Source organism: Neopsephotus bourkii, unplaced genomic scaffold (assembly GCF_033783945.1).
Source record: "Neopsephotus bourkii isolate Nb327-2 ecotype Australia unplaced genomic scaffold, CSIRO-AGI_Nbou_v1 NB_533, whole genome shotgun sequence".
Classification (NCBI taxonomy): domain Eukaryota; kingdom Metazoa; phylum Chordata; class Aves; order Psittaciformes; family Psittacidae; genus Neopsephotus; species Neopsephotus bourkii.
Genome location: NW_026901034.1, coordinates 637,049 through 659,678, shown reverse-complemented (window position 1 = coordinate 659,678; position 22,630 = coordinate 637,049). Strand labels below are relative to the sequence as shown.

At 36.7% G+C, this 22,630-nt stretch overlaps 1 protein-coding gene across 6 annotated transcripts in view; it reads left to right on the top strand.

Moving 5' to 3' along the window:
• The window catches only part of SNX29 (sorting nexin 29), a 120,416-nt gene that overhangs the window by 39,417 nt on the left and 58,369 nt on the right, over positions 1–22,630 (top strand). For 4 of the 6 annotated variants that reach the window (XM_061350641.1, XM_061350637.1, XM_061350638.1 and 1 more), the window contains exons 15-18: positions 1,889–1,995; positions 11,563–11,679; positions 14,602–14,657; positions 15,394–15,475. In XM_061350641.1, coding sequence (XP_061206625.1) covers positions 1,889–1,995; positions 11,563–11,679; positions 14,602–14,657; positions 15,394–15,475 — 362 coding nt within the window. Of the gene's footprint in view, positions 1–1,888; positions 1,996–11,562; positions 11,680–13,030; positions 13,734–14,601; positions 14,658–15,393; positions 15,476–22,630 lie in introns of those variants that run through there. The other 2 variants (XM_061350642.1, XM_061350643.1) reach the window with 2 other exon arrangements.

The window sequence follows — 22,630 nt, the reverse complement described above, 5'->3', positions numbered from 1 at the left end:
ATGCTTAAAAGGATAATGGAGTGTTTTTACAAGACCAGTTTTATTACTGTGTTCTGAGGTTGTGATGATTTTGGGAAGGAAATAGGATTACGAAACTACTGTTTTCTCTACTTTTGTCAATTTGACTTAAAATTCTTGTTGGTTTCCTGTATATTATTTTACATACTTCTAAGGTAAGGTTCTTGTAACTAGCCTTACATGTCAGGGTTCTGATCTGTTTGAACTTGGAAAACTCCCATTGTCCCCTTTTTGCTGGAGTGTTAGGAGGTAGTCTTCTATGTTAGGAGGCATAAACTGTTGCATACAACTAATTTCACTGCTCTCCTGTTATGATGAGGAATTTCAATGATGATTAATCTTCTGCCAAATGGTATCAAACCAGAAGTTTCAAATGTATTGTATGTGGATTTTAGAATGCTAAGTTATTAGACTTTCTGTGGAACTATTTTGAAAGAGTCCAAATAAATTGAGCTTCTGCTGTTGTTTTTATGACTACAGAGAAGAATCTCCATTTGCTGCAATAATCAGATCAGATGCTATTTAGGGTGACTTTTAAAGTTTCCTAAAATAATACATGAAATGCAGCATAATACTTTGCCTTGCAGTGACTTAAAAAAGCAAATGTGATTATAAATAAATTGCTCAAGAGTCAGAACTGTTGAGTTCAGAATATCAGACCAGCTTTCAAATGAGTGATCACTGCCATAGACTAAGCAATTTGATATTGTATTTAAATATTAAATGAGCATCCTACGTTCCCAGCCATCAGCAAGAGTTGGATGTGGACCATTTTTCAAACCTGCTTAGATATAATAACATTACACATATGAAAATGCTGATCTTAGAAGTTTCTGGCTAACAAGCAAGATTTACTGGAAATAGATTTTAAAATAGCTTTCAAAATTCACTTAATAAAATAATAATGAAGTTCAGAATATATATACTTTTTGAAGCAGTAATCAGTTCCCAGGCTCAAGAGTAGTCAGCTGAATTATGAAGTGTTGTATCTACTTTATTGTGGCAGGATATATAGTTTAGCTATTGAGAAATGATGAAGGCATTTGATAAACCTCTCTTATTACTGCTTGCTTACTTTATAAGTGCTAACTTGTTTTTGTAGAAATTCATGATCTGTGAGAAGTTGAATTGGGCTTGGTGTAACTTGGAGAAGAGGAGACATGCTTAGAATAGGCATTAAAGTGATCATGAAATACATAAATGATAGCTAGGAACAGGAATAGGATAAACTAGTTTCCATTTCACTGTAGGTAAGAAGAAGAGTAATGGGCTTAGATGGCAGGTGAAGGAATTTTGATTAGCTATCAAGAAAACTTTTCTAAGAAGAATACTTAAATTTAAATAGATTGTGCAGGGAAGCATGAAATCTCCATTATTGGAGGTTTCTAGGAATAAATCAGACAATTAACTGTCAGGAACGAAATAACTGCAGCTGATTCTACTTCATGCAAAACCGCTAAATTCCCAGCCCTGTTTTCTGTAATTTCTGTAATGTGTAAATGATTGTTACATGTAATATGAAATGATATTTTGGAAGAAACGTAGAAAAAAAGACATAAAAGAGAAGCTTAGGCTTAGTTTTGCAAGGCTTTGGGTAGGAATTGTGGTTACTACCTGCATTTATTAGATAGCTATAGTCATAGAACAGCCAAATGCTTTTAGTTTGATTATTTTTCTTCACTGTTGGGAGTACCTGTCTAAATGTTGCTCACAAGAAAGCTCCCTGCAGCATTTATTTTTTAGTGCTTGTGATACTGTTTAATATTACATTCAATTTTGATACTTCTAGCGACTGGTTTTTAGAACTATTACTTGTAGACAGGTTGTCTTAGATGTTTATGTAATTTAACATGGTATCTCTTTGTTTTAGTTCCGCCCAGCATTTGGAGTACTGATGGTGAATTTCCTATGCCAGAGCATAAGCAAGTAGAAAACAATGAGGAACTTGCCAGCTCTTATGAAAGAAAATTGATAGAGGTAAAGTTTGTACCGCACGAATTCTGTGAAATAATAATTGTAATATGACATTTGAAGCTGTAGTTTCTTTGCTTAGTTGTTGGCTCCCCTCCTCCCCCATTAGTGTAAAACAAAAACCTTTTTTTTTCTTTTAATTATTTTTTAAGAAAAAAAGAGAAGGAAGATTTCATTTTCAGGCTTCTGTGGTTAAAATACAAATGAGTTAATTCAACTTCAAAGAAGATTTAAAGCAATTCAGATAGTTAACAATACTTTTCCTAACAAGAGTACACATTATACTTCAATATTAAAATGAGGGTTTTAATAAATGGATTCCTTAAGGTTATAACAGGTGGTGGTGAAGCTCTGAAAGCAGGTTTGAGGTATTGTGTAAGTTACAGTACATAATTACAGGCATTGCTGTTGTGTCAGTTGAGCTTTATAATGAGGACATTCTGAAATCTGTAGCTTCTTCTGTGTTTTCTTAGTGGCTGTTGATTGCCAAACTGTGTTTCATTTTTGTATTGCTTTACCATATAGCTTATTGAATGCTGCAGTATAGAAATGGTGATGGAAGCTACTAGTTCTGTGGATATGACCATGTTAGAAAAAGTTCCTAAAGCAAGATTCAATTCTAAGACTTAATATAAAATTCATTAAAGAAAAAAAAATTAAAGGAAGAAAGATTAGGGTTTCATCCTAAATTTAAATACAGATGATTTTCCAGACAAAAGTAATGAAATTTAATATCTAATACCCATATCTCAAATATTAAATGAACATTTTTATAAAAGAGTAAAACAATTCTCTGTCTTTCTTTTGCTCAAAATACTCTGAAATGGGTTACTCATAGTAACTGATTAACATGAAGATGACTAAAAATGCAGGTCATGCATCAAATTGACTAATACAGTTCTAAAACATTCATACTTGGTTATCATTTTCTCATAGGACCATGTGAAACTAATTATCTCCCTAATGCATACCTTTGGCTGGGTTCTTCTGACTCCTTTCCCCTGTTCTTTTCCTATCAAAAGACTGTCTTAATTAAGACCACAGATAAAATATTTTTCAGCTTTAAAAGCATCCTCCTTAGTTCTTTTAAGTATTTTCTGCATGTTCAGGAATTTGTTGCTAACACTTCTGAGTTTGGGGCAGAGAGTGTTAGCAGCAGCTCTGATGGCACAGCAGGGCATATAGCCAGGAAAACCTGGTTGCAAATCATACCCAGAGGAGGAAGTCTGCATCTTAGTCTCACTAAACTACAGTGTAACAGTGTCTTCACATACTTAAAATGGGATGTAAGCTCTGTAACAATCCAGGTGTATTTGTCATTACTCCTTTTCTCTGCACAAACAAAAGATGCGAAGTCTTACTTTCAAAGGATAGCCTGTGTCGTGTTCCAAGTTTAGGACTAGGGTAGAAATCACTCTTGAATGTTGTTCTGGCAGTTTGACTCAGCTAGAATTGAGTCTGAAAAATGTTCTGACTTCAGCAGTTTTGGTAACTGTTATTGTGTCCCCAGTAGACCATTTTAACTGAGGACAAAAATTCCCTTAAATTTCTTGATAGCTGATCAGGACATAGAAGTCTTCTCACAGAGAAACAACTAACTGTCAAGAGACTAAAAGGAATGGTTCTGCTGAGTAATTAGAGAATTTGGGTGTCTGTTTTTCCATAAAAAATTATTCTTAATATATTGAAAGAATTTTCAGGTTTTTACCGTATTTGTAAAAATAGTTTGTATTTTTTAAAGTTCTTTACTCATGATCAGTAAATCAGTTGATTTAACCAAGTAGATAAAGAAAAGTTAAAAATTATGAAGGACTAAAAGAAACTTCAAGAAACTTTTCACTGAACATTATGCTTAAAACAGTAGTAGAAAAATTTTTGTAATAAATCTGCATAAACTTTATGTTGTATTTTCTTAGAAATAGCGGTGAAACATATATGTAGTCACCAAAGTTTCTTTTAAGCGCCCAGTTTGGGGGTGTCCCATATGTTTTCCAGTGTCATATGCTGTGGGACTAGAATGCTGTTTTATTTTAGAAGAGAAATTAGGTTGATTTATATAACTCTCAAGCCATGCATAGCGAAGTGTGTTTAAAAACATCATGGCTGTAGAGCAGTAATGAAATAGCAAACGTCTCATTGGAGAGAACATAACTTTCTTTGCAGTTTCAGCCTTTGGTAATATTGTCCTCTCTTTATAAGAGTAATTTTAGTGGTGGACTTTAACCAGCATTTCCTCAAAGCTGAATTGTAGGTTATGTCCATGATGTGCTTAATAGTATTATGGGTGAGCTCTGTTAAAGGCTCAATAAATGACATTGAATTTCTGGTTTCCTGGCATAGACTATTCCTGTCAGACTACTGAATGAGTAGTGTACTTTGCTACAGTAGCAGGCTTTTGATGTACTGAAACTTGTATCACATTATATTAATCCCTTATTAATGCCCCATCCCTGGCAGCATTCAAAACCGGGTTGGATGGGGCTTGGAGCAACCTGGTCTAGTGGAAAGTGTCCCTGCCTGTGGCAGGAGATTGGAAGTGGGTGTTCTTAAGGTCCTTTCTGACTCAAACCAGTCTGTGATTCTGCGATTCTATGATTCTGTTCCCCTGCAGAAACATTCTTACAGGAATGTTGGAGAGAAACTGGACAGTTAAATAATCATTTCTAACTCTCCAAGGTTTTCCTTGTAGCAACAATAAGCATCTCTTCATAAATTAACTAGGAATTGCTCAGGTTTTAAGGTGAAGTTTCATAGAAAGCTACAGTTTGCCTTATAATGAAATTAAAAAGACCTATGTACCTTTTCCTAAATCTCACAGACGTAACTCCATGTGGTACATGTGCTGCTGTATTTTTATGCCTGACAAATCAATTTCTGAGCAGTTGGTATGTGAGGCTGGGGAACTTTTCCTGTTGTGGGAGGTGCATTTGTTGATCATGTAAACTCAAGATGTGAATCACTTTGCTCTGTGAAAGGTAATTTTGGCTGTTAAAACAAGCTTTTACCATTCTGAAGTATCATGTGCATTTTCATTCCTTGTGTTCTCTCTTGTCTGTCCTGGGTTTAGCAGTAGCAGTCATTTTTCTCCTTCTTGGTAGCTGGTGCAGTGCTGTGTTTTGACTTTCGGGCTGGGAACAGAGCTGATAAAAATGATGTTTTGGTTTGGCCAAGGACTTTGTGAGCCTCATGCTCTGCCAGGGAGGAGGGGAAGCCGGGAGGAAGCAGAGACAGGACACCTGACCCAAACTGACCAAAGAGTTATTCCATACCACAGCACGTCATGCCCAGGAGGGAACTGGGAGTTAGCCGGAAGGGCTAGGTGGACTGCAGGGTTGGAGGAGGTATCGGTCGGTGCTTGGTCAGGCTGGGGGAGCGAGTTATCGGTCGCCTGGTGCTGAGGTGTTGTATTCCCTTCCCTTGTTATCTCCTTTATCATTACTATTATTGGTGGTAGCAGTAGTGATTTGTGTTATACCTTAGTTACTAAACTGTTCTTATCTCAACCCGTGGGAGTTGCATTTCTTTTTGATTCTCTTCTCCGTTCCCCCAGGAGTAGGGGGAGGGCAAGAAGGGGGGGGAGAGGGTAACAAGCTGTCTGGCTGGGGTTAAACCACGACACTTGTTCGAACAAGGAATTCATTGGCCAGTTGCGTCCTTAGGCCTCAAAAGTATGTTACTATTTTTGCTCAAACTGCCTTCTAGATTTTGAATTTTAATCTCAGTTTTATTTGAGTGCTCAAATGACTTCAATCTCTGGTGAGGGATTTTTTGTTTGAGTCAGCAAAAAAAACACAAGAAAAAAATTCTAGCATGTATCACTTTTAGTTGGGTAAGTGGCTTTTAAGCACTTTTAAATATTTAACCTTTCAATCAGTCATTTTTTAAGGGTTAATTTTGCTCAGATTAATTTTGTACTAAGATTTTTTTTTAGTCATATGCTACAAGATAATTAAAGAAAGTTTCTAAATATTGGAGGATTTTCAAATGAGAGAATTTGGCTTTGCTTATGAAGCAGTACATGAGTTTTATTTGTTTTCTTGCTACAAAATCTCAGAATCTTAAATCACTAGAAGCATTGCCAGAAGGTCTCAGCATCTTTGTAGAATTATCTCTCAGTTCAGAGTAACAGGTAACAATAAAGTGTAGTGAATTTCTTTACTATGTCTTGAATTAAGATCTTGAAGTGAGGAATTTTGGTGATATAGCAGTTTTGGTAGTGTCTGCATACCATGCATGATCCTCTGATCACTGCTGAAGATTTCTGTACTGTAGATTCATCGTACACAGAGGTGCATATAAAGGATGGCAACAACTGATGGATGTGTTTCTTAACCATGTTAAGTTATCATGATTTAAAGGGAAAAGGAAGGTTAGAAGCTTAGGAACAGAGGCATAAGTGACAGCAAATTAATATCTATGGAATAGTGAAACCACAGATCGATGTGACTTCAAGCAGCCTGCTTGAAAGACTGCTGGGGCCCAGAGATGTGTCTGATGTGGTGGGAAGTCTTTTTTATTATTGTAGTCTCAACATGGCGTATGGGGGATAACAGGGAGAAAACTGTGATGAGGAGGAAAAGAAATTTCTATTATGCTTTTGTGGTTCCACAGTCATTAATAAATGCTGGATCTGTTGCTGTCAAGTCAGCTGAGCTCACCAGTTGGTTTGGCTTAGGCATGGAACCATGGTTGCATTTGTGTAGCTAAAGCATACAGTATAAGACTTGCGCCTTTGTGGTTGGATAAATGTGAGTTGCGGAAGGACAGTTGTTGTGGTTTAAGCCCAGCCGGTAACCCAGAACCACGCAGCTGCTCACTCACTCCCCCCCACTGGCTGGGAGATGTCCCTGCTTTCTCCCCCCCTATCCCGAAGGGATGGGGAGGAGAATTGAAAGAATGTAACTCCCACAGGTTGAGATAAGAACAGTCCAGTAACTAAGGTATAACACAAACCACTGCTGCTGCCACCAAGAATAATAATGATAAGGGAGAAATAACGAGGGAAGAGAATACAACCGCTCACCACGCGCCGACCGTTACCCAGCCTGACCGTGCAGTGATCTAACCCTTCTGGGTAACTGCCCCCAGTTTATATACTGGGCATGACGTGCTGTGGTATGGAATACCTCTTTGGTTAGTTTGGGGCAGGTGTCCTGTTTCTGCTTCCTCCCGGCTTCCCCTCCTCCCTGGCAGAGCATGAGACTCAGAAAAGTCCTTGGTCAGACTAAACATTACTGAGCCAGAACTAAAACCGTTTGTGTTATCACCTCTGTTCCCAGGCTGAAAGTCAAAACCACAGCACTGCACCAGCTACTAAAAGGAGAAAAATGACTGCTACTGCTGAACCCAGGACAACAGTTAATACCTGGTCTGGTGTCAAGCCTGCTAGGTACAAATCAGTCTGTCAGTATTTGATTGAAAAACAAAAAAAAATCATCAGCGATTTACATTAGGTAATGTTTTCTGGCATGTAAAATGACGTTTTTTTGAGTCCATGGTTTTTAGTATCTGATAATATCAATTTAGTTGCAAGTCTTGTTTTCTTGGAGGCAGGCTATGGGATGCTTATCAGATGTAGTCTCCTGATTGTAATTGTGCGTCTGTATTAAATTGCTTATATCAGATTATCCTTGAGGATACTGCTTGTGTATTTCAAGTATTTTGTGTTAGCTCATGAAGATTATCCTAGTAAAGGGATAATAAGTTGCAGTTCAGAAGAGCTGTCTCAGCGTAGCAGATGAGGTGAAACCTTCCTCTGGATGTGAAATAAGAAATTAAAAGGATCTTGGGAAAGATAATAGTGGTTTAGATCTGTTGTCTTGGCTTTGGCTTTTGCTATAAGGATACATATAAGGGTGCAGCTGCTAGAGACATGTTTTTTTTTAATTCCTCTTATTAACACTTAGTTTATCCCTTTTATTAAACTCATTATCCTCTATCTCTGATTTTGCTTTTGCTGACTTTCATTTTCCCTGCCAGGCACAGCTCTTAAAAGAGGAGAGCTTTTCCTGTCTATTGTGTTAGTGCTCTTTGGTATGTCAGGATTAATCTTGGTAAACACTGGTTAGTACTGTACATGGTACAGTACAAGGACTGTAATATGTACTTCAACCAGTGTGCAAAATTCCCCATGTGTTTTGAGTTGAAAGCTACAGCTTATTTTCTTCTTGCTGGTTTTGATGAATTGTGACTTCTGCTTACCTTCTACAGCTATAGTACATACGAGCCCCAAACAAGCCAAAATCCACATCACAAAATGAAAAACTGAACCCAAATCGTAACAACCAAAACCCAGTCCTATTCTTGAATGGATGTTTGAGTCTGCCTAGAACCAAATAACTTGCTTGCAGATAAGAGATATCGAGAATACAAAACGAAAGTTTTGAAAAAGAAAGCAATGGCCAAGCATTTTCTGGGTGTATTAGTGAAATTGCCTGAACTGTTTGTCATTTTGAGACTTACTGGTTTTCACTTGTAGCAGAATGAAATTATTAATATTAACGAGGATACCTGCTCCTTTTGGGAGACCTTTGGCTTTATTTCTGTTGGGGAAAAATGTAGAATAATGTTGATCTTTGAAAATGGCATCTTCTCAAGGGAAAAATACACCCATCTGAGAGCAAATAGAAGCACAAGTTGCTCCTCTCTAGAGTTTCTTAGGAAATGTGTCATTTTGCATTTTGTGACATGTGGGGGGCGAAGATGCCTATACCTGACAAAAAGTCATTAATTGAGATATAGTTTGTGCAAAAACTTTTGTGAGTTTTAGCTGCAAATTATATTAAAAAAACCAACACTCTTCAGTTAAAACACCCTGTTAAAAAACCTTATTGTTTGTGTTGCAAGTTCTTAAAAGTCTGTTTCTCTACTCTAAAAGCATGTCCTTCTAAGATAGATTGTATTGTTTAGTGAAGCATCCCTAGCATGGTTTATGTGAGCAGCTTAGACCCCTGCTGAGCAGAAGTGATATTAACCTGTGTCATTACCTGGAGACTGCTCATGGCTGCAGTGCTGCAGGGCAGGATAGCTGCAGTGGTAGCTGCCAGGCAGCAGGACCAGGCTTATATTTTCTTTGACAACAGGTCTTTAGAGTTCTGTTAGCATGCAGTCTCAGTATTTTACTCTAGCCTCAATTCAACTTCATGCTAAGAATTTGGGCTCTTGACTCAGGTTTTGTGATAGGCCAAGACCAAATCTGAACAATCATCTTGCCAAGGGAACCTTAGCTCAGTTGTACTGTAATTGTCTGCTTTAAACATATTGCCACGGAGAAAAACAACTGTGAAGGAGATTGTAGTCCCTGTAGGGAAAATTATTGCTTAACCTTCTGTGTGGAATGAAAAAAGGAAGATGTTACATAAAATGTAACTGAAAGGATTTAATTATAAGTACACCTCTTTATTGTTTTTAGCAGACCTTAATACAGGAAATTTTAAAGGAACCTAAATTAGTATTGTTATTCACAAGTGTATCTCATTACTCCTTTTGGCTTGCTGTGATGATAATACGTTTTTCTTTGACAAGAAAAAGTACTGAAGTAACTTAATTACTAATAAAAGTGATTTTCACAAATAACATAACCTGCTAATTTATCTGTCTGATAGTATATAACAGTGATTTGCTGTTTTATTTGCTGTTCTCTTTTTATTTCTTAACTTTGCTAGGGACACTTATAAATCTTTGTATTACTTCCAGTGTTTTGAGAGAGTTGTTGAATTTATATATTAATTGATTCTGCAAGTAGAAAGTTATTTCAAGAGCATCCAAATTAGAGAGAAACAAGACAGTCAGGTATTACAACAGAGAGCTGAATTTTGTTCTTGTGATTGAGACAGGCACTGCAAAAATCCAACATAATATCAAATATGGGAACTATATTCCATTCATAAATTTGTGTATTGCTTTTGATCACCAATCACCCAACTGTCAGCACGAGGGTTTTTTTCTGTGAATTTTCATCTGGTAGCATCCTACATCTTTGTGTATGTGAAACACAGGGAAGTGTATTATTACTTTCTCTAGTAAAGTTGGTGGTTTTGTTTGGTGCATAGATGTTTGTAGTGTATGAAGCAAAAGTGCTTGCTAGGTAGGACCTACTATGTTAGTCATAATGCAGAAATTCATGTGCATTTAGATATCTTTTGTTTTGGCAAAATGAGCTTACTAACAAGTGTTTGATGTCAAGAACCTTTTATTAAGACTGATGCTGAATTAATAATTGAGTTAAGAATACATAGTGGATCCTGAATTGATAATGTGGAAATCCTGATGTTCTGATTTTTATCAGGAGTTGATGAAGAGTCTAATTACAAGTCTGGGAAATTAGTTTTTCTGGTGGGATTAAGTGCAACAGAAACGCCTGAGAAGAAAAACCCAGAACAACCCTAAACCATTAAATTGAAGCTGATTTATTACTCTTTATAATAGTGATAATAACAGTAACAGTGATAATGATGATGATAATAAAAAATGCTTTTTATTGTTGAAACTATTATATTTGAAATGAAACTTTCATTCAATTTTGTAGTATAATCCGATAGTAGTAGCTAAAAAATCTTGCTGAATGCATATATTAAGCTTCTTTTAGCCTTGCTCCCTGTTCTTGTTGGTTTCCCTGCCACATTCTCTTGATGAAATAATGTTACTGCTATTATTTAGATGTTTGCTATTTGGGAGCCTTTGTTCTTTTGGAGCTCTTCCCTATGCCATAGGTTTACATTTCAATTCTGTGTAAGAAAAATTGCAAGAGCTCAATATCATCTTTAACCTTGATTTGACCTTTATTGTTTCTTGCTTCTCTTGGCAGGAAACCAACTTAGTTTGCTTTACATAACCATTTAGAAATGGGTATGCATTTCATCCTTGTCATTCATCCAGCCTTCTTCACTCCCATAAATACATTGCATCATTTGATGCTTTCTTGATGCTTTGACTCGAAAATGGAGAGCAAAAACATAGCTTGACTTCATGTTCAAAGAGGCCACACTTCAGACCATACTAATTACACAACTTGAGCTATGTGAGTGTAACTGGAGCTATTTTTATTCCTTTGACCCCTCACAGATTTGCCTGGGATGGATGGACTTCTAGCTTCAGTCCTATTAAAACTCTAAGTAAGAGTGCAGCATATGACTAATGAATTATTGACAAAGTTTAGTGCAGTTTGTGCATTCTGCATTATTCCCAGTTCAAATACTGTGATTAGTTTGCAACTGTTGAGTGCTGTGTTTGTGAATTAAACTGAAAACAAAAGTTGAGAGGTGTTTTATTGGAGCCAGTTGCCGTGGGATCTCTTTTGATAAGAAAAGAAAACTGGACAGAGAGTTGCATTTTTGTCCTATTGAATTCAGTATCAAAACCTACATTTCAAGGTATGAGTCAAAATTATTCTAAGTGTCTGTTCTTAATGGTCAGTTCAAACTAATGCATTAGTAATGAGATGCACTACTTAAAGAGCATGGTAAAATAAAAAAAAATTATGTAAATGTTGATATATGTGTAAGAAATAATGTGGGGTTGGTTTGTTTTTTTTTTCAGTTTAGAATGCAATTATGTCCTGGCTTTGTTTTCCAGGTAGCCGAAATGCATGGGGAGCTGATTGAATTCAATGAGAGGCTGCACCGGGCTCTGATGGCTAAAGAAGCTCTTGTGTCCCAGATGAGACAAGAACTAATAGATTTGAGAGGGCCGGTAAGTCTTTGCTTATTACAGTGTAGAACATCACTCTGGAATGAGCTCAAATCCTTTACGTGTGATGAAACAAAATATATAGTGGCTTCTAAGAACTAACAGGTAATAACACATCTGTCAAGAGCACCTTACTTGGTATTTTGATAGTGTTTGATTCTCTTCAGCAGAATTGAATGTAAAATAGATATATTCAGACAATAAAATTGTTTTCTAGCAACTGTTGCTTCACTTGGGCTTTTTCTGTTAAAAGACCGTGTTCAAATTCACAAATGAACAGGGAAGAAGCAGGAGTTATCAAGAACATTCCTAATAGTTGTCCATTTTCTAAGGGAGACATATTTTGACAGTTTCTGTTTTCTGATTACATGCTATTACTCTTTACTTTTTTGTTTGTACTGGAAGCATTCATGCCTGTTTTATCATAACATTTCTCTAAAGTGGTTGATAGTTCTGTGTGCATTAGTGAAGCAGAATTTCACCTATAGTTTTCAGCCTTTTAGATGGAAACAATCACATCATTGTGTTAAGTGATGACAAATGATAAATGGCATATGTATTATAGCTGTATTTTCTTACTCGGATACTTTGGACTTTATGTCCCTGTTCAGCAGCTCTTGTTATGTATCTCCATATCCTAACCCAATAGGTAGATATTGATACCATATTTTAATGAGTCAGATACTGAGAGAAAACTAATTCCTAGAACTTTTAAGACATGGGGGTGTTACCATATTTTTAAGGACTAGCTAAATGCTTGTGGTTATTATTTGGTGATGTCCAAAATAAAATAGAATTTAATATAGTCCTAATGACTATTGCATTACCCTAAGAAGGATACATTTGAATTCTATATAAGTAAACAAAACTCTTTGCAGATAGTCTGACCATTACTTGTAGAATCATAGAATAGTTTGGGTTGGAAAGGACCTTAAGATCATCCAGTTCCAACCCCCCTGCCTTGGTCAGGGACACCTCCCACTAAACCATGTCACCCAAGGCTCTGTCCAACCTGGGCTTCAACACTGCCAGGGACAGAGCATTCACAACTCCCTTGGGCAACCCATACCAGTGTCTCACCACCCTCACAGTAAAGAATTTCTGTAGATTTGAATTAGAATTTTCAAACTTGAAGTGTGTAACTACCAGAAACTGTGGGTTATGAATATTTGATCCTCCTTTGATTTGTTTGAAAATAGCAGCCAAGGACTTAATATTTATTATTAAAATAGCATATAATTTAGTTTGTTATAAAAAGAGCTTACATGATTCTTCACTGTCTTCTCTTTTCCTTTTAATGCTGATAATCAATTTTAATGGTTATAATGTATAACTGAATTGTCCAAATTTCTAGTTATTGGGTTTCAGAACTTCTGCAACAGAGGAATACTGAAACAAAAAGTATGTGCTTTCAAGGGTATGAGGAAGTACATTGATGTGATGGCTTGGTCACTGTGTTTTGCATTACAATGAAGAGCACTTCAATGACCATTTCAAAATCAGTAACCAGTCTGTTTCCACATAAGTACCGGAGCTCTCTAATGTAATCCTTTTTCTTATTTCCAAAATCTGCACTCTGATTTTGAGGGGTTTATGCAGAACTTTCACTGAACTTAATTCAAATAACAGTATATATCTGGTGGTAGGATTTGCCACTTCAGATACATGCACAGAGAGTGCCCAGGTTGTAGGCAAGACCGAAGAATGTGTGCTCCTTAGCATAAGAGCCCTGGGAAGCGAGGCTGTGTGCTGGGTTGTGAGCAGATAACAGCTGATGGTGGTAATTGTGAGGCAGGTCATTTCCACCTCACTCCTCCAGGAAAGGATAGTGGAGGTGTTCAGCATTCCGTATCTGTGCCCTGGAGCTGACTTGGCTCTGCATAGTTATTTTATATTGCCTGGCAGAAATGACTTAGTTTTAGCTGATCTTGCAAAGGCAAAATTCACTTCTGTCTTATGTATTGGGACGTCTTCAGCTGGCCTGTCAAGACATCGGGGAGCAGATTTTCTTTAGTTCCCTTAGAAATTTTATATTACTTTGCAATGAATAAATACATAATTTGTACATTATATGTATATATTACTGCTTTACAACAAGCAGTAATAGATATCTAGGTTTCTTAGGCAGAAAATAACCTGAAACCCAGTAATATGCTTGGAACATACATTATAGAGATACATTGAACCAATACTTAATTTAGAACTTGTCTCTGGAAGTTCACCATTTTATCCTTTTTATTTTTTTTTCATCAGAACACACTATTCTCTGTTACACTTTACATTTTATGGTGTTTAAAGGAGAGAAGATATCCTTTTTGTGTAATTAGTTTTAATGTAACCTAAAAGGTTATTGCTGTTTCAGTTCTAATTGTTCTTTCAGTTTTGTTTTCTCACAACTGCTACTTTTGACTCTGCAGGTGTTAGTCCATTATTGCCATCTTTACTGACTTTTGTAGCTATAGAATGTTTAAGAACACAGCTAAAGTGAAAATGATTGCATGTCTTTTTCTGAATGGAATTTGGTTGTAAACCAAAGTGATTGCTAGGTTTTAGGCACTTCATCTTTTCCCATAAATTATTTACTCACAATGTACTTTGTTTTAGCATAGTTCGTTTCTGAAGGCATCTAATAAGGATGCTTTTTTTCTGGGTTTTCTATACCTTTCAAAATTATATGCTTTTACAAACCCCAATTTGTTTCTTTCCAAAACTATAGCACCTTCTAATATGAGGAATTCACAAAGGTGATGTATTTATAATCCTGTTTCACAACTGTTTATTTCTTTTATTGTTTCTCAGTAACAATTTTTATTGGCATTTTAAAAAAATTGAATGTTGAATTGTCATTTCCGTATAAGATTATGTTTTCTTAACAGAAAGCATAACAACCAGTGTGTTGGAATTATTTCTGTTTTGTAAATACAGGTCCCTGGAGATTTGAGTCAAACGTCTGAAGATCAGAGTCTGTCAGATTTTGAGATGTAAGTTTCATAATGCATACATTTTTTTCTCTTTGTACTGTTTTTATGAGAAAGAAGAATAAGCAGAGGCAATAATTTTCTTTTCTTGTATTATTTCCAGTAACTGAATTCTCAGCTGTGGTGTTCCCCTGTTAAAAAGTACGGACAGCTGCACAGTCCATGCTCTAGTATAGTTTTTAATGATGTTGAATATAAGGAGTTTAGATTTATGAAGATGCCCTTGGAGGGCTTTTTCAGTGCACCAGGTCTTGGTATTCCAGCAAAGCACCCGAAAGTTCCTGGTTTCTGTTGTTTTGGGTTTGATAGATGCTATTCATAATGTGGTAGACTCTTACATCTACAGAAGAACTCCAGACAAATGAATTGAGCTTTCTGTGGATGAGGGGGTGAAAATGTAGCTCATGTCTTTGAATCACAGAAATTTGGAGGTGAAGAGTGGATGGAAATGGTTTCTCTATAATTGTGTAACTCTAATGAACTCAATTTTTTTGCTGAGCTTTGTGGACCAAATGGAATTATTTCATTTGGCTTTATCAGTTATGTTATAGCTATGATACAGCAAGTGTAAAAGGTTCAGGCAGAACTACAGTTTTCCTCATACTTCATGGGAATCATTTGAAACGTTAAGTTGCTTTGTTGATCACTGATCATTATCTGAATCACTGGAGGTAGTTGCTTTCCAATTCGTATACATAAATATGTTTCCCTATTATAATTTTTTTCCTTTTCTCCTCAGATCAAACCGTGCTCTTATTAATGTTTGGATTCCCTCAGTCTTTCTGCGTGGCAAAGCTGCTAATGCATTCCATGTGTATCAGGTAAGTAACACACCTTAATGCAGATTCTGTGTAAAAGTTTCTGACTGAAATGGCACATTTTAATAATTTAAACATCTCACTGTAGTTTCATTAGAGATCAGGTAATGAACAGCAGCAGTAACTTCATATATATATATATATTCATTCATAGCATTTTGTTGATTATCCAAATACCGTGTTCTGAGGGTTGGCTTTTAATAGTTTAATACTTTCAAAGCATGCTAACAAGATGACTGCATTGGCTGAGGAGTACAACCGTATTAATGCCCTTTTCAGTATGTGGGTACATACTGGGGATTCTTCATCAGGAACTGGAGTGCTAGATCAAGGGGTAATGTGTTTAAACTTAACCAGGTGAAGTTCATGTTAGATGTAAGGAAAAAAATCCTTTACTGTGAGGGCCCTGGAACAGGTTGCCCAAAGAAGTCGTAAATGCTCCATCCCTGGCAGTGTTCAAGGCCAGGTTGGACAGAGCCTTGGTCAAGTGTGAGGTGTCCCTGCTCATGCCAGAGGGGTTGGAACTGGATGATTTTAAGGTCCTTTCCAGCCCAAACCATTCCGTGGTTCTCTATCCATGACTGGAAATCTTGCTTGATAGACAAGATGGATGTGGCTTACTATAGTAGCTCCCTCAAAAGCATTTTGAGTGGTTCAGCAAGCCTTCATTATGTGTCACTGGACATGTTCATAGTCTGTTCTGCTTCAGCTAGGTCTGCGTTTAGGGCTTTGCACTCTAACCTACCTTATAGTTGAAGCATTTAAATCTTATGTTGTTTCTTGATTCCTGGTTCTCAGTTTCAGAACAATTATCCCCTCCTTGGACAGAGTTGAAAAAGCAAATTTTAAACTCTCTTTAATGTGCTGTCTCAGGCTATTGGCATTTCTTTATTTGTGGATTATTAGCAGCTGCAAAATTTTCCCACTTACGTTTCAGCCAAGTGTAATTACCTCTGAACAAGATTTCTAAAGCTCTTTAACAGTCATCTCACTCTGAATGATGATTTGTGTCCATTTTTCTCTGGAATCAGTGTTGCTGCCTGTGTGGATGAGCAGCAAAGGGTAATGTTAAGGGGCATCTATCATGTACTATGTAAAAAGCTTTGAGTTCTAAAAGTTGAGTGTTGCCTTAAGCATTTTTACATCTAAACTGTTGATCAAGCAGAAGCTGAGATGGGATGTACCCCAGAATTTTCTTCTTTGTTTTTTTTTGGGTGTGTTGGTTTTTTTGGGGTTTGGGGGGGGGGTGTGTTTTGGTTTTTTGTTTTTCCCTGAAGTTGCATAGCAATTTTGAGTTTCTGGCAGATAACTACAAAATAAAACAGTTGCAGAAAAATATTTGGTATCTGAACCATGAGGTCTTATGTGTCCAACAATATGACACTTGAATTTCTGCATTCTCTTTATTATTTAAGCTATATCTGTACAGCATTGTGTGTCTTTTTAATATTACTGATATGTGCTGTTGTGTGAAAGGTAAGAGGGGGGAAGATGACCCAAATTTGATGTGTCTTTTCCTGATACATATTTCCTGAAATGCCAAAGTTTATGTGGATGAAATGAACACAATTCCAGGTTTCTTTCCTATTTATATGAAAGTAAACATAACTTATAAATACCAAATTGTGGGCATGAATTGTTGTAGTGGGGGTCTTGTTCGAAAGGAAAGCACTCTAAAGATTTTCCTCTGAGAGTTGTGACTAAGAAGTAAACTTAAACTCGAGCATTCTCAGGTATGTTTATCAATAATGGTCCGTTGCTCACACAGGTTTTTCTCCTCTTTCCACTGGTTAGTGAGAAGTAGAAATAAAACAATTGTTTCAACCACTTGTGGATACACAGAGGCACCTCTTTACTATGAGATGCTCTGATAAATGAAGGAGTGGGAGGAAAACTTTCTCTGTATGTCATTAAAGGCTTTTAACTTCAGTAGTAATATTATTATTGCATAGGAAGGCCATTTTGTTTAAAAACCAACCAACCAGAACAAAAAAACCAAACCCACAAACCCCCAAAAACAATACAAAAATAAAAGTTGCTGCCAGTTTGCAAGTACTGCGTGGTTAAATGGCCAAAAAAAATTAGGAAAAGCACATAGCGTATATCTGTTTGAAAAAGGGGTCATGGAGAGTTTGCATATATTGTAAATAGTTTTATTTTTTTACCAACAATTTGCATTTTATTATTTGCTTTTTAGCTGTATTCCCTTTGGTTGAATGGGAAGAAAGAATCCTTTGTTATTCTTAAACTTGCTTTTGTATTTTGGGTTTCGTTAGTGTCATTACTACTAAGACATGAACCAGAAAAAATTTATTTACCAGGTTTTTATATAATGTGCCAAATCTATGTATTTTTTTAAGTAATAAAGTACTTTTCATTAAGGCATATTAGAATTGGAGTAAAAACTTCTATTATTTGAAAAAAAAAATTTATTTTGCTTGTAATCTGATATCAAACTTGATATCAAACTTAGGAACTAAGAGTTCAATATTTTTCATGCAGTTTGGCTGCACATGACTATACAAGCGTCATCATGGAAGCCTTATGCAGAATTCATATATACTGGAGATGTTCTGCACACTCATTTTGCACAGGAGAAATACTGAGATAAACTAAGCTTCCCAATTTATAACAGATTCAGGGCTTTATCCAAAATTTGATGAAGTAAATAGAGGGTTAGATGTTACTATTAGTTTGCTCTGGTTGAGGGCCCAGCTACAATGACTTGAACAAAATCCAGGTTTTTTTCATTGTGCTTCTGCACCTTATTTCTATTTATCATTGGCATGGTATGTTAGAAAATACATTGTGCTGGTGCAGAGTGGGTTTTAGTAGATTTGATCCATTAATCATTAGGAGTGGAAAACAAAGAACTTCTAAAGGCTAAGCCTCTTGAGAAGACGAAAGAAAGCAAAATATCATTGCAAGATTTGAAAAGATTGAAAATTCTACATTTACAGAAACATCACTTGGAGAATTTAAGTGTGTTGTCTGCAATATATCCTTATAATTTTGGGCATCCATAGTGGGCAGAATTGTGTTTATTGGTATATGCATTTGAAAAAATTGCAAATTGTTCTGAGTGTGCTCTGTTGATTATCTATTCATACCAGCCAGTTATGGGACATACATTATGTGGAAAGTTGGAAGTGTCTCTCTAGAATAGATCAGTAATGTCTGTGGTAAGACTAGTTTGTCTTTCATTGCAGAACAGCACAGAATATTATAGAATTTATCTTCTTAACAGTTGTCTGTTTGCTCTTTTCATGTTAAAAAACAGGCAAGCAAGAATTACCTGTAGAAGTGACCCAAAACTTTTATAGTTCTTATTAAACCTTGATCTTGGTACCTGCTGAGATCTTTCCTTATGGAAGAATACATTAAAGGCATTCCTGCCAGTGTTTGTTCTCAGTAACAAGAGTATGACTGGGATAAATACCTGCCTAGCAAGAAACTTTATTTTCTACCACTGGGCGTGTGAAAAAAAGTTTTCCTGAGTAGACATAAACTCCCAATAGACATAGTACTTTGATGAAATACTTGAAGCAATTGCTGTATCTCTGATCAAGTATGTAGTCATGTGCTTGCTGAATACATATTTTGCATTTCATAGCTACCAGGAAAGCACTAATTTATAAAACTTCACAGTAGCCTCAATAACAGAACTGTGCATTTATCTTGTTAAATCTCTGCCAAAATATGTGCTTCTGATTACAGGGAGCTAGATGCAATGTTGAAACTGTGGAAGAGGATATTTACCAGGCTACCAGTATGTAATGAACTGACAAGGACTGGAAGTGTCAATTAGGATAAATGATTGAGCTCATTTCTGAGAGTCCTCTTATTTGTAATAAACATTATTTTTGCTGATTTATAATTTTTTTTCTCTAATGGCAGAAAATCAAAATGCAGGTTAAGGGGCCTACAAGAGATCTGGAGAGGGACTTCAGACAAATGCCTGTATGGACAGGACAAAGGGGAATGGCTTTAACCTGACAGAGGGGAGATTGAGATGAGCTCTTAGGCAGAAGTTCTTTCCTGTGAGGGTGGTGTGGCACTGGCACAGGGTGCCCAGAGAAGCTGTGGCTGCCCCATCCCTGGCAGTGTTCAAGGCCAGGTTGGATGGGGCTTGGAGCAACCTGATCTAGTGGAAGGTGTCCCTGCCCATGGCAGCAGGCTGGAACTGAATGAACGTTAAGGTACCTTCCAAATCATTCTGTGGTCTATGATTTAGGGTTTTAAGGTCATTGCGTTGTGCATAGTCCTTTGAGGGGCAAAAGCTCTCTACTGACAAGAGAGCTGTAAGAGCTGGGTAGTTCAATTTTGTGATTCCTGAGGTTTCCCGGGTTTGTATGATTCCCATGTACAAAGACTGGACACCAAACACTAGATAAATAAATGCTCTAGTCTATTTATTGCAAAGCAAATATATATATATTTTTATATCTATAAATGCGAATCAGGTTACATGCATACCAACCCCTGGTTGAATGGGATACTGCCGAGGAGATGGAATGTGTTGCCCGGTTGCAGCAGTGGTAGGGAGTGTGTTGTCAGGGCATCCCCCCAGTCAAGATGCGCATCTGGCCTTCTCACCTGTCTGTGCCTGCAGAGGTCCTTGTATCTTGCCTCGGGCTGTAGTGGAAAATTACCAGTTACAACATCAGTGCACACATGGCCAACGTGTGCACAGATGTCTACAGGTATGGGACTGCCTTTCGCTAGCAGTGGTGTTAACTCCCTTATTTTCAAAGTTATGTTCTCACAACCCATGCTGAACAGTACTTTTCCATTTTTGTATGTTTCGCCATGGACCATTATCTATTGTCACTGACACACTAGGGTATCATGTGGGACTTCACCTCATAAGTAGAAAGATGAGAAGACAAGATGGGCTAACAAGCCATGTTGTGGAAGATTATGTTCCATTTGATTTCCAGTGATACAGGGTAAAGGAGGCTTCAGAGAGGTGGAGATCTAATATTTTGCTGCATGAATGAAAAATCTTGGTAAAATAAATTAGTTGTGTATGATTCTGGAATATAGGGAGTTTTCTCAGAAGGGATGATTTTAAATGCAGGACTCAGTAGCACTTGAAGATCATAAAATGTATAAACTGAAAAACAGAGGAAGGTTTGCATGTAAAGAAGGTGATTGTGATGGGAATAGCAATTTCAATGAACCGAGTCGATTTAAGCTACCGTAAAAGGAACAACTAAAGCAAAAATTCACTATTGTAATATTTAACTATAAAAGAGAATGAGGAAAAAAAATGAGGAAGCTGGTTAAAAAAAACATTGAAAGGGACAGCTCGGGTGGTTTTCAGGTACAGTGGAGAATGCTTAAAACCTTGAACATTGCTCAGAGGTATTGAATAACCTACTTAAGAGAGGAAAACCAAGAGAAGGGTGACTAAGCACCATGGCTAAGCAGAATAAGGAAATTTATTAGGAGTAAATAAATACATTTTTAAAAACTTTAAAAAATAAAGTCTTCTCCAAAGAAAAGTAGAGGAACATGCACATTCTGGAGGAAAACCCAAGTAGAAATACAGTGTTACAGGGCTCCTGCAACTTTCCAAAAGTATAAGATTTAATGGTCCCTTTTTTTTTTTATGTATCAGGAAGAGGTGGCTTGCTAAAGTCAATGGAACAAATACTCAAGCTGAAGAAGGAGGTCTCAGAATGTAAGATAGTAATAGAAAAATGCATATTGTAAAATCTCTGTTCACCATGGAGTTGTTATGGGGTATTCTCATTCTGGATTATTCCTTGTGGAGAATTAGCAGATTAGCTGTTTTAAATGAAATACCAGTAGAAGATCTTATCGAACAAATAAAGAATAAATCTCCACATGCAATTCCCCAGGGTGAAATGGCTGAAGACTGACTTGATAAATAGCTTCTGGCTGTGGGTACCAGAAGATTTCGAAGTACCTAATCTGGCACAATTTTTAAAAGGGTTTATGAAGTTCTAAACACAACTTGTTAGAAATCATTAGGAAAGGGATAGAAAATTCTATTATGCCATGTATAATCTCTGCCTTTTCTGTGTGCAGTTTTAGTCCTCTCAAAAGAAATGTATCAGAACTAAAAGAGTGCGGGTGAAAAATGAAGCTTTTTCATTTGCGGAGCATATTAGAAATTCTCAGCATGCAAGACAGACAACTGAGAGGGGAATAAGATAGCAATCGTTCAAATCGTGCAGGACATGGAGAGATTTTCAACTGTTTCAAAATGCAAATTGTAGCATCCATTGAAACCACCAGCTTGCAGTTCCAAAACAAGCTTGTGACAGTGGTTTTCTCCACAACATGTAACAGGGGGGCGAGACATTGCCACAGAGCTTTTGAATACTGAAAGTTTACATGGGTTTAGAAAATAATTGAGCTAATTGAAATTGAAGAAAAATCAATCCAAACACAAAGAGGTGACTTCTTTTGCAGAAAACCCATGGATAGCAGTGGTTTGGAAGGTAGGCAGCATTTCTGGGTAAATGTCATTATACCTTTTGTTCATATTTCAGTCTACTGAATAAAGTACATTTCATAATTCACCAAAGAATTTTCTGAACGGTTGAAATTGGTATGCCTTGCAGTAAGAGGACAGTGGGAGAAACTTGGAGGTCATGGTATAGGATTAATTAAGCATGAGTTGCCCTTGTAATGCTATGCTAATAATGACTAATTTAGTCCTAAAATGGCAATAATAGTATGATTAGGAAATCTCTTTCCTTCCATTACTATGCATGGCAAACTCATTCTGAAGTTTTCAGAAGCAAATCCTCTCTTTATACTTGCTCGGCTTTGTTTTGCTTCAGGTTTATATCTTGACTACTGTCTTGCTGGTCATTAGTGCTGACAGATTACTGGTAGAATTCATTTTGCACCTGAATCAAGATTAATTAGATGGCCAGCTGATGTCCTTATTCTGAATCAACAGTTCATAAAGATTATTTTGACGTTTCTGGATGGAATTATCTGAGCTGTGACAGGAGCTAGATGAGCTTAGACTAGATTGTCATAACAGTATCTTCCAGCAACATTAGAAGAATTACTGTTACTCACCCTGAGTCCAAAAGAGGCTCCAGAGATTTACTCACAAAGTTTGTGATAGGTAGTAGCAAGTGGAAAACTGATCAGTTATAAGCATTGAAGGAC